At 38.2% G+C, this 12,909-nt stretch overlaps 1 protein-coding gene across 1 annotated transcript in view; it reads right to left on the bottom strand.

The window, feature by feature from the left end:
* The window catches only part of tnmd (tenomodulin), a 42,203-nt gene that overhangs the window by 15,521 nt on the left and 13,773 nt on the right, over positions 1–12,909 (bottom strand). The window contains exon 3 of the mRNA XM_034543446.1: positions 1,909–2,049. Within this exon, the coding sequence (XP_034399337.1) occupies positions 1,909–2,049 (141 nt within the window). The remainder of the gene's footprint in view (positions 1–1,908; positions 2,050–12,909) is intronic.

Consider the following 12,909-nt stretch of genomic DNA (forward strand, 5'->3'; position numbering starts at 1 on the left):
CATACAGGGTGGCACACTGCTGCAGAACAGCAAGAACGCTCTGGGTCTCATATATCCTCATAAGGATAAGAAGGTACATATAGTGGATGGATATTTGCACATTAGAATCACCTGGTAACATAACAGAGACATATATGAATATACATACATTTAAATATATTTAAAACAAACTTAGAGATGTGTGACTCGTGATTAGTCCAAGAGGACTAAAGGCTGTCGCACTGAGAAATTGGCTTGATGACACCACCAAGTTCAGTTCTTGAGGGACATCATGTGGGCTTGTTGAACCTTTTACATTCTGTTGAAAATTAGTTGGCTGGATCAAATTTCCATGTAAATATCAGAAAACCTAGAGTCAAGTTCTTCAGGAAAGGCATGAAGGTGTCATGGCCGTTGTTTTGCATAGAGAAGGAAACTTTTTTACTTTGGTGCCCCCCAGGTACATTTTGTGCTTGAGTCTAAAATAGGCAACTACACGATTAGGCTACCCTTAATGTACAAACACATGACACATGATGATGATGATGATGATGATGATAATACACTTTACAGAGGACATAATCCAATGAAAATAACAATGTGTCACTACGACTAAACCAAACTTCAGCTCTTTATGTTTTCCTGATTTATAAATGTATACACTAATTTGTGCAGTTTAAGGCCAATTTTTCTCAATGTGCCTTTGTTCACTCGTCAAAAATATTCATTATGAGTTTTTTAAATGTAAAATCTCCATGTTAGTATTGGTCTGTAACAATAGCGAGTGGATTTGGCCTGTGGTCCACAGACCTGGTGGTATAATCCCCTCATTTTCCATTCCTCACACAGCCCTCAGGCTTGATTGAGATTGTTTTAGAGGTGGCTTTGGTCTGTGTAACAACATGCAGCAGCCCCTTTTTTCTATATATTAGAAAAAATCTATTCTAACATTCGGACACAAGCTATACTCTTAGTACAACCTATTGTTTTTCTGTAGGTTTCTTTCACTTTAAAAACAAATCACTGAGGTTTGAATTACTCTGCTCACTTGCTTGTTTCTTAGTTTTCCATGGTGGAGCATTGAATCAAACAAATCTCCTCGGGGGCTGTGCTTTACTAACAGGAAGTGGGACAAGCAACAGGCACATGCGTTTATGTGCCTGTGTGTGTGTGGGAGTGGGGTTGTAAGAGGGACACATACTGGCGCTTGGTGAGAGAGAGAGAGAGAGAGAGAGAGAGAGAGAGAGAAAGAGAAAGAGAGAATTGAAGATTGAGAGGATTGAGATTGCAGAGGTTAAAGTTTTCCGACACTAGGTTTCCATCATATAGACCCATTTTAGATTCACAGAGACCATTGTAACAAAAGCAATAACTCAATGTAGGATTTTGTTTGGGATGAGTAGCATCATGTAACATCTCACAGTAAATAATGGTGTGAGAATAAAAACATTCATTAACCAGCATGTGTAACCTCCTGCACACTCGAGAAAGGATTTGGGAATGAAAGGTAAGTTAATGAGGGCTGCTGGAAACAAAAGTGCAGTTGAAGAAGGTGTAGGAAAGAAATAGAGAATGGCTTTGTAATGGTATTTGTCTCTGATTGGCCAAAAAGTTACTGTATAAAATAAACAGGAAGAAAACAATATATTCACAAGGACTACAGTCACTGATATTTCTGATCCCTGTGTACACCTCACTGAGTATACTTTCCATTATCTTTTTTTTTCAAAACATTTGTCACACCTGTTTTCACTGAGTGACAAAAGAGGAGAAATATTGTTACAGGAAATATGATTTCAACAAAGGATAAATGTTGTCAGCCGCCTCATTGAAAAGGGCCGAATGTGAACATCATAATTCTTACTGCGCCGAGGATATTCAGCGAAAGACGAAATAGCTTATGTGGCCTTGTTTAACCTTTTAACTTACATTCTTGAAGTCGTGCACTTCAAGTACCTCCTCGCTGCCGTTTCCCATTCTAAAAATCTCAATGCGCTGACCTGGGTCAATCTCCATCATACCGTCTCTCTCCACTCCATCCACCACGGCTTTGTACTGGTGGTCATACACCTGTAACGACACAAAAACCGTACTGTGACTGTGGTTTATATCAATGGTTATGTCATTGTCTTTGTTTTAAAACATTAAAAGATGGCCAATTTCTTAACTCATACAAACAAAAATGACTGGAGCAATATGTAAATTGTTTCTGACAGTCAAACAGAAAGCCGCTGCCATGAATACAGTGTCAAACAAAATTATGAAATGCCAATTCAGTATGATTACCATGCTAACATCACATAAGATACTGCAACTTTAACATTATTTAAAACTATTTTAATCTCCCCAAACCAATTTTCTTAATAGATTTGAGAAGCCAGTAAATACATTGATATACTGTCCCTTTATAAAGTTTTTATGGACACGTAAGTCAGCTGGTAATTATCTGTTGGTTTGTCACTACAAGGGACCCCTTACCAGTAGAAATAGTCATCTCAAATATTGATTATAGCGGCAGGATATTTCTTTTATTTCCCCCATAAAACATCACAGCAGCTACACTTTAGACTGGATATCCTGAAAATAGTCTCAAACACAACATCTAGCATCAGCAGGGCCAAGGCAGGAGGCCGGCTCACCAGGCAGCCAGGTCCAATGGGCCCTATGAGACGTGAAGTCACAAAGACTCCGGGGAGGAAGCAGAGTTAATAAGGTGCAATGGAGAGATGTAAATTCATCCATAAGTAGAGAGAGAGAAGAGGAGATAGGTGCTCAGTGTATCCTAAAACATCCCCCAGCAGCCTATAGCAGCATATCAAGGGGCTCGACCAGGGCAAACCTGATTCAGCCCTAACTATAAGCACTATTACAGAGGAAAGTCTTAAGTCTATTCTTGAATGAGGTGACTGTGTCTGCCTCCCGGACTGAAAGTGGAAGCTGGTTCCATAAAAGAGGAGCTTGATAACTGAAGGCTCTTGCTCCCATCCTACTTTTGAAGATTCTAGGAACCACAAGTAGCCCCGCATTTAGTGAGCGCAGCTCTCTAGTGGGGCAATATGGTACTACAAGCTCCTTAAGATATGATGGTGCATCACCAGTCAAGGCTTTGTAGGTGAGGAGAAGAATTTTAAATGTGATTCTTGATTTCACAGGGAGCCAGTGCAGAGCAGCTAATACAGGAGTAATGTGATCTCTTTTCTTAGTTTTTGTGAGTACACGAGCTGCAGCATTCTGGATCAACTGGAGGGATTTAAGAGACTTATTAGAGCAGCCTGATAATAAGGAGTTGCAGTAATCTAGTCTGGAAGTAACAAACGCGTGAACCAGCTTTTCTGCATCTTTTTGAGACAAGATGTGCCTGATTTTTGAAATGTTATGTAAATAGAAAAATGCAGTCCTTGAGATTTGCTTAACGTGGGAGTTAAAGGACAAGTCCCGATCAAAGATAACGCCGAGATTCTTTACGCGGTGTTGGATGCCAGGGCAATGCCATCTACAGAAACCACATCACCAGATAATTGATCTCTGAGGTGTTCAGGGCCCAGTAAAATAACTTCAGTATCACTTTTGCAATTACAATATTTGTGTTGACGAGCTGTACAGGTAAATTATGGAATGTATTGATAGAAGGAGCCGAAAGTAAGTCAAATGAAGACCGTATGAATCTCTGGTACGCCTTCACTTCACTGTTGCCTTAAAGCGGTGTTGTTTATCACAACTGCTTGCTTGTGTACTGTTCATGGACGCGCATGGATGGCTCTTAAAATTCCCTGTCTGAAAAATTATTCATGCCCACCAGCTGAAAATATGCTATTAATATTGATGTGAGTGTTGTGTTATGATGAGAAATATATTGCTGAGTTCATCTTCATCTGTCTCAGTGGCAAATCAGAGGCTCACCAATGAGACGCATGATTAATGAATACACTCGAATGGGAGTCCATCGGGATTTAAATCCCTCATCAGAAACATCTGAATGTCCTCTAACGCTCTAACACATTATTAGCTTTCACTGTTCACTCTTCTGTTCTACATGTTTTGTGTCTGCTTGCTTCCACGCAATGCATTTAAATACACTAAACTTTTTTGGTTTCTGGTGAAAGAACAGAGTAATAATAATCAAATGGGATATAATTCTTAATAGAAGATTACTGTTAGAATGGCACTGGCATATAAATCTCCATTAGCATGGGTCACAGTAGCCTCGGCTCCAAAGAGAAGTAGAACTTCAAATCGTCAGGAGAAGCCAAATTAAGATGGGCTTGAAATTTAAGTGTCAATTGAGCAGTTATGGATAAAATTGAGGCTATTAAACAGTCTGGACGTCTGTGTGGTGAATTAAAGTTCTATTTGAGCATTTCTTTTGTATTAACATAAAGGTGGAATGGGGGAATAGATTTGGGAGGCTTATTGATTTATACTAAAACAGTGAATTACATTTTCAGCAGGCTATCACTTTTGATGAAAATCCAACGGTGAGAATCTCCCCACTGCACCAGGTTAAAATAGATAATAATGTATTACAACAGTTTGACTTCAACTGGTTCAATATCCAAAGCTGCTGCTGTGCACCGTAATTGGCATTCTGAAAATAGAAATGAATCGCCTCTGTACAGCCTATTTTGATACTTCTATGTGCTTCAGTACATTAGGAAACATGCAGTGTGATTTATGCTGCAATAAGTGGAAGATTTTAGAACACAACCCACTCTTGCCTCACTGTAATGACATTCATCGTTGTAATTAGTTTTTCTGCTGACTCTCATTATTTACATTGTACGTTTATGTTTGAATACATACAATGGGAGAATTAAAGATGGCTTGTTTCACGTAATTTACTTATCTTGTACCATTTCTAAATAGCAAATTCACAGAAACTGTCACTTGGCTGCACAACCTTTAGAAAATAGTGTGAAAGTTAATTAGCTTCCCATATGACAGTGAACAGGCAGATAAAAGGCCAGCACACAGGAGAGGCTCCAACTTGCGGTACAGTCTCTGTACAAAGACTGTGAATTGGCCGCTGTGTAACTACTCTGGTCACAAAGAGTTTTAATACATTCGAAACTCTTGCGGCCGCTGCCACATTAAAGCTACAGAATGCACAATTTTTTATATTAATCAACAACAGGCATACAGTTTGAGTCAAAGTTCTTAACTAAAAGTCCACATACCAGGTCAATCATAAAAAAAAAGACAACATAGCTAAATTCGTAGTATAATCATACACAATGGTGACAAGTAGGCCAACACCTGGATGGAATCGATTGAATGTTCGTCACCTGATGGCTACGATTGAGCCAGTAATTGTGACACATGACTGAACCATCTGCATGACAACAGAGCTTAACTCCATTTACAAAGGAAGACCATGGCATGCTGTGAAAAGCACCAAAGAAGAAAGTAAGGGGTCTCGGAGTAAATATTAGCCACTGAACTTTTTTAACTAAAAATATACAAAAGCTTTGTACATGTTTGTTAATCAATTTCCTCCTATTATTGTTTGCTCTATTAAAAGATCAAATGTATTCAATGTGTGCAACTTTGAATACATTTACAACTTTAGTAGGGTTACATCAACAAATACAACACAAATTAACATACACACACTTTTAGATTTGCATTATTAGATTTCTTTTGGCCTCTTTGGGGACATTGCGACACACTGTAAACACATTATTATATTATCACCCTGTAAAGTTGGAATGGAAAATGTGTTTACACATCTGGCAGACATGGATATACATTTAGTTGGACCACCTGATGATTGTAAGTACAATATTCATTCTCCTAACTGAATTCAATGACCTGGGAGAATTACAGGGACAGCAAAGATGCTGCTCCAGATGCTTCTGAAAACGATGCTGGGAGCGGAGAATAACTTTGGAGGCTGTGAAACCAAGAAAATGAACCGAGGAGTGAAGCTGAGGGGAACTACATATTCTGTTGATGATTATCTCTGGCTTCATCATTTTCTTTAACTGCTAATGTGAAAATACTGATTGGTGCAGCTTTAACTACATGCTTTCAAACCTCGATGTAATTAGGACTCATTTTATATTTACGCCACAACTTCCTTAAAAAGACTATCCATAACATAACATCTCTGTCTTAGCTAATGAATCAAGTCATTTTTTTTAAAGACTGCACAGCTCTCTGAAATCACATTTTATGATTTGACATCAAAATTGAAAAGCGTTTCCTTTCACCACGTGAAGTTTCCTACTGCGGCCAGAAGCAACAAACTGTAATCGGAAGTTGAGCATCCACTCCTTGTTGTCCCACCTGAACATAAACTTCTAAGAACAAGTGCAAAAACAACTCACAAGAATGAGTTGTTTATGACTGGTTATAAGCAGCAACAACAATACGATGATGTCTTTGGATGTTATTGTTATTTTACAAAACTGAACAATGTATTTGAACACCTAAAGGTTACATAGCAAACAATCTGGCACCGTACTGAAATGCACATTGACTGCCGTGAAATATGACTGCAAAGCCATTCTAGTTATTTATTTGGAAAACGGCCTTGTCCGTCATCCCTCTCATCACATGACGCCTCAGACTGTTCTCCAGTATGAGATAAAGATTTTAGAAAATAAAATATTCAAGCTCAGGACTGTGCGGCGATCTGTGTGGAAGCCTTCCCAGACAGTGCGTTGTTTATTTCCTCTGTTCAAGGTTTCTGTCTGAAGTGGATCTTAACAACCTCCACCTAGATGGTTTCAAACACAGACTCACAGAGAAGGGAGTGAACGAGAAGCGGCAGGCACAGCCAGGGTTGTTTGTGCCAACGGGTTCTGGTGTGGCAACCAAGGACATTGAGCAAAGGTCACGTAGATGTTGTTACAGGTGAGTGGGTCGCAGTTGGTTTTATATATGTGTGATTGTGTGTGCATCTGTGCATATGTGCTTCTATGGAGGAGGCATGAAAGCATTCAAATGAGGGAGATGACTTGATGACAATATGTCCTCTTAGTTGTCCTTGAGGGTTGGGAGATAGAAGCTCCAGTCATGCGGAACTGGATGCCTGTCACTCATGGCGGGGTTGTGATGGCTGTGGAGGTGGGGGGGAGGGGGGGATTGTGGAGCGGGGTCTCCTGGGAGCCATAGGCAGCCCTGTGATAGATCGAGGTGGGCAGCAGCTTAGACAGTCCCGCTGGAGAACATCGCGTCCTTTTGGTTTTAGTCCTCTTTGAAGTCCTCGCTGGTTTTAAAAGACTTGTATAGTATGCCGTGTAGTATACAGTATGATAGTGTATTTCAAGTATATCGTCAAGTTTATATTATAGACAGAATAATCCTCATTCTGAAACAAGGAAGTAGGTTGTGTGTCAGCACCCTCTTTGAATGTAATTTATCTTCAGGAAATTACCAATACTGTTGCGCCATTATTTGCATGGCTGAAAGAGATTTCTTTTCATGAAAATGTTATTTCGTGAACACCGTCTTTGCATTCATTTTGATCTAATTTGGCAGACTTGTTTTCCATGAAATATACATTATGAATACCATGATCTTTGCTTGAAATTGCATTTTCAAACTAAATGTATACACCAACCAATATTAACCTCCTAAATCGAAAAGGCAGAGGACATTATGACACAGTAGAAAAAGCACATGTGTTAATAATAAAATGAATGATGGCTGAAGTCCATGTGGAGGCTCCAGATTCAGGTTCCTGGTGAGTTCATGTTGGCTCACTGTCCCACTGCCATGGCTTACTGGGACACCTACATATAACAGAGCCACTGTTAATGTTATTAGTAACTGTGCTTTTCCTATATGAGTAGTACAAAATGTTGACAATACATATGTACATGTTTATTCACATATGTACGGTATTTGTGAAGGACTGAGTTTGACTTGTATTTTGTGTCTATATTGTCTATAATGTGTGACTATCCACAAGTCAGTATTATGTCCGTTAACAAGCTACAGCAATCACAATGGCAGCGGTATAAATAAAAATGTCCGCCTCTCTGACCATCCTGCAACGTTGATTGGAATCTGAATGTCCGTTCTACTCATATTATCTGGCCGACCCTAGAGATCACATTTGAATCACATATTGTGCCCGAGAGCTGCTTTAGTTTGACAGAGAATGGACCACTTACACATATAGTTTATAAGGAGATTTCTGAGTTGCACTGACAATGAAACTGCAGAAACTCATGCTGCCTGGGTGCGGAGTCACACACAGTTTGATGTCTTTAGATACTCTGTTGTAGAGCCAGAAGTTGCATTGTTGTTTGTGTAATGTCAAACTGGTGAAGACTTTAGACGTTTGTTTTATTGTCCATTATGCAGCTTTTATCCGTGGCTTATTGTCAAGCAAATTTCCACCCGTGAAGTGTTATTATTGGCCAATATTTTGAAGTGAAATCTAGCTTGTGTCAAGTGTCTTATAAATTAATCACAGAACCAGAGAAAGAAACCTCTGTAATGAGGCTTGTCTACCAGGTATAAAAGAAATCTTCTGACTCTTCTTTGTTTGTTTTGGAAAGCTCCAACTCAAATCGTCTGGGCATGTAAAAGCAGAGTAAATTGATCACTTCAGTAAAGCTTTCTCCCCGGGTTTTCTTTATGTGCTGCTGGCTCCTCTTTGTAAACCAGCCTGCACCAGACATATTTTCAGAGCTCAAGTCGCTTCATATGGGCAGTCAGTCACATGAGAACAACTAATGTTTCCCATGTACCTTGCTGCTTTTGCTCTGGTTGGCAATGGTGTTTTTATTAGAGTTTCATAGGAGTAAAAATGGAACGTCTCTGTAATGCATATTGGAAATTGCCACTGCAGAGGTGTAACCTTTTTATAAATAAAAGCGAACACAGTTACTGCTATAATAATTAATCCTTCTTTAGAATAAGGACAGCTAAAGAGACTCACATGCACGGACCGACACATTATCAAGTTTCACCAGAAACACGAGAAAATGACAGATAATGAAAACAAATAACAAACAAACTAATTCTGGCAAACATAACACATTAAAATGAGAGAAGAGCAGGAGCAGGTTCCTATGGTGATATTATTAGCAAATGAGGATCCACGAGGGGAATAATTATGGCTTGTATAGATTTACCACCCACCAGCGGTGAAGCAGATGGCCTTCACACATAAGAAACACATGTTCTTGATATTCAGCTGTCAGATACTGCATGGTATGCATATTTGTGGATGTTTTTTCACTCGCAAGGTGATCTTAACATATTTCATATATAAAATCTGAGAGAGAGAGAGAGAGAGAAAGAGAGAGAGAGAGAGAGAGAGAGAGATCTGATTGTGTGGCGTCTGAGATCATGGAGATTATGCTTGTGGACACTGATTACCAAGCCTGTCAACTCCAAAGGCCTGGAGAATTGGGATAAATGAAGTAGGAATGCTCTCCGGCTGCCAGACACATGCAGAATGCATGTGATGCCTCCCGAATACAGGCAGCTGGTTCTGGACAGGCGCCAGCTCAGAGAATTCAATTTAGGAAATACTGGTCAGTCACTAATGCGTCATCAAGTTAGTTGGTACAGGGTAAAATGAGCCCACTGGCAGTGCACAACATCAATCTTATTCAAGACAAACTGACAGCGAGCAGAATACAACACAATGCAACATGTTGCAAACTGTGGAAATACAGTGTGCGGCTGTAAATCAGCCATTTTATGATGACACTCGTCCTTGTCAATCAGTATATTTACATATGTAAATATATATATATATATAATTTACATATATATAAATGTATATATACTATACATTGAAGTTTATTTTAACCTGCAATTGATTACACAACCAATTATAGGTAAAAGAAAGAAACAAAAAAGATTACTCCCAACAAAACAGAACAGTAGAAACAACATCATATTATAAGGATTTTCTAAAGACTGAAAAGTTGTCAGCTGAAGCTACAGTTTATTGTGCATGTATTTTTTATTTATTTTTTACTTACAAATTCTGCTACACATGTTCAGTTCCCCTCTACCACTATTAGCGGATTAATTCTCATCTGAACTGAAATTCACTGCTGAAATTCCTTCAGAAATCCTATTACAAAAATAAACACAGGAGCTTATTTTTCACAATCAAAATATTACATCAATATTACCTCAAAATCACTTCTTTGTATTTCCTCCCGCCAGTAAACTGACTCCACAATGTTTAAAGATAAGCAAGGCCACGACCATCCAAGAAAAGAGCTGAAATGAAAATGATATTTGTCTAGTGGTCAGAAGCAGACATTTATTGACATGTAAACAACGTTTACTTCATAATCTTCAGTTGCAAAAAAGTAATTGACTAACTACGATTAAAAACATAATTGAAAAGAAGATACTGAGCGTATCTGCAAAATGTTTACTGACTATTACATTTGTTTTCCCTCCATTATCCACTCTTGACATAGCATATTTATAGTCGGGGAAAGATTATGGTCTTGTTGTAGTATTAAAGACTAATGTTTAGAAATTGCTTTTGTAAACAAGGAAACCCCAAAACCTTCACCAACATGTGCAAGTTGTCTAACTTAACCCCGCGCAGGACTCTCTGTTTTTTTTTGTGAAGCCTATATTGTAGCACTAAAGGAACACAATGTTGCTCCACTGTATACTGAGAATTGTAGCCTGAATGGAGAGAGTGACAGTGAATTCTGCATTGACCCTGAAATGTATCTATTACTTAACAAAAAAAGATTGTATCTTAACATACTCTCTAGAAGATGGGCTGTGTGTTATGTATTTTCAATCCCAACAGTAAATATACAGTAACTAGCTATGAGCAACAGAATGTCCAACACTTAAATGTCATGATACAAACCTGTGCTGGTTTTATAAGAACAAGTTTATTTCATGTAATTTTTCGTCCCTTTTCATTTTTATTCACTTAAAATATACAACAGCCACCATGTCGGGATTTCTTGGAAGCAAATTCAGAGGAATCTTTAAAATATGAAGCCAAAGCATATAGTCTCATGTTTTGTCTGGAATGGGTCAGTGGGTAATGAGCGGAAGCAATATTAGACTCTAGCTCTAAATATAAACATTTGTAAGGCACTGCAACCTTTCTGAATTGTAATTAGCACCAGTCTATTCTGTGGTTTTGTTATATGTGGAGGTAAATAGCAAGCAATTAAGAAACTTAGCTCTATTTTTATCGGCAGGAAGTTTTATCTTCAATTGCATCGACAAACAGCAATGGTTATTTTAAATCAAGCATCCAAAGAATCTTGAATATTTACTATCCACTAGACTGGCAGAACAACGTTTAAACTTATTTTGAACTTGCTGAATTGTTTGATGTTGCATATTTGAGCTCTTGAGTATCTTAATGTTTTTGGAAGCAATACAGAAAATCACAATAAGAGTATGTGATGTGGCCTATGTAGCATTAATTTGAAAGCTAAAACTAGGTTGGCGTAGGGGTTAAATTGCTTTTGGTAATTCACCCAAGCAATTACTTTAAGCATCAATTTGATGTTAAAATGTTTTACAGCTGCCAACGCCAAAGGCCAGTTAAGGAAAATGCTATGGTCATTAGCCTTTCAAAGAATAAGCTTGAACGTGTCAAGTTGCAAAATCTTAATGGAGCCATCTTCCAAAAGCACATTAACACTGTTAAAACAAACAGCTGCTGGCAATGTACCTTGCATGTACCTTCCTTCTGAGCCAATTTTGTTGCACGATGCAACTCAGATATTTCTAGCAGAACTATGGTGGAGTTTAAACACCTAATACATCAGCGATAAAGGTCAGACGTTGGAGTCAGTCTTTCAGGAGCAAAGAGCAAAAGCTTCTTTTTAAGCCCACCATTTGCACTGACGCTCAATAAACACACAAATCCACCGTAGAAAACTAAATCCACGATGAAAGGATTCTCAATGGACCAGAATGTAATGCAGCCACACTTTAAAAGAAAGTGCATTGACCAAAAAGGGAATTATGACATTTCATCACAAAACCCGACTCCTGAAGTGCATTAAACATCACAAACTGATGATACTTAATAGTGTAAGAGTATCCGAGAGTGGATTTTTCCCTTAATGTGTAGCAGACTGGAAACCATATTACTGTAAGTCTATCAACAACACATCCTTCAAAAAAAGCTGTTTATATAGACATAGAGTAGGTGAAAATGCTTGAGCCTCCCAAGGTAATGGGTTTCAGTCTTCTGCCCTTAATCAGATTGGTATCAGATAGGTGTCAGATAGCGCGGATGGCCGTCAGTCTGGTAAAGAATCACTGAGACATATGAACTCTTCTATTTGAGTTCTTTACAGAAGGTTTTGTAGATGGTCAGTTCTCCCAAGATTCATAAGGAACAATAGAACATTGAAAGAAACCTATTTGCTGTCTTGCAGACAGTTAGATGAAGATATAAATGAATCGTAGATTAAGCTTAGCTTAGACTGGAAGCAAGAAAGTTATAAATATGACATAACACATCTTAAACTCACTGTTAATAGGTTTGTTTAATTTATATATATATATATATATATATATATATATATATATATATATATATATAAATATACATTTAAAATCAGAGTCGTAGTCTATTTTCATTGTGTAAAATCACATTTTGTTTGTCTTTACATTCCATTTACATTTGTGTAAGGATTAAATAACTAAGATACAAGGTGTTAATGTGCTGGCAGATAATCTGAGCCAGGTTAGCCGTTTCCCCCTGCTTCAAGTATTAGTGCTAAGCTAAGCTAATCGCCTCCAAGCTCTAGTTCCATGCACAGACGTAAGAATAGTATATCAGTCTTCTTATTTGATTATCAGATAAAAAGCAAGCCTATTTCTCCAAATGTTGGACTGTCCCTTTAAAGAGCCTCAGATATCCTTGCTTGGCTCTTCTCTGTTGGTTTAATATGAAGCCAGAGGTTCAGTGCAAACGTGTTTTCTGCATCTCGTTTACTTGTTAAATAAAAG

The sequence above is a fragment of the Cyclopterus lumpus genome, chromosome 10 (genome assembly GCF_009769545.1).
Source record: "Cyclopterus lumpus isolate fCycLum1 chromosome 10, fCycLum1.pri, whole genome shotgun sequence".
Classification (NCBI taxonomy): Eukaryota; Metazoa; Chordata; class Actinopteri; order Perciformes; family Cyclopteridae; genus Cyclopterus; species Cyclopterus lumpus.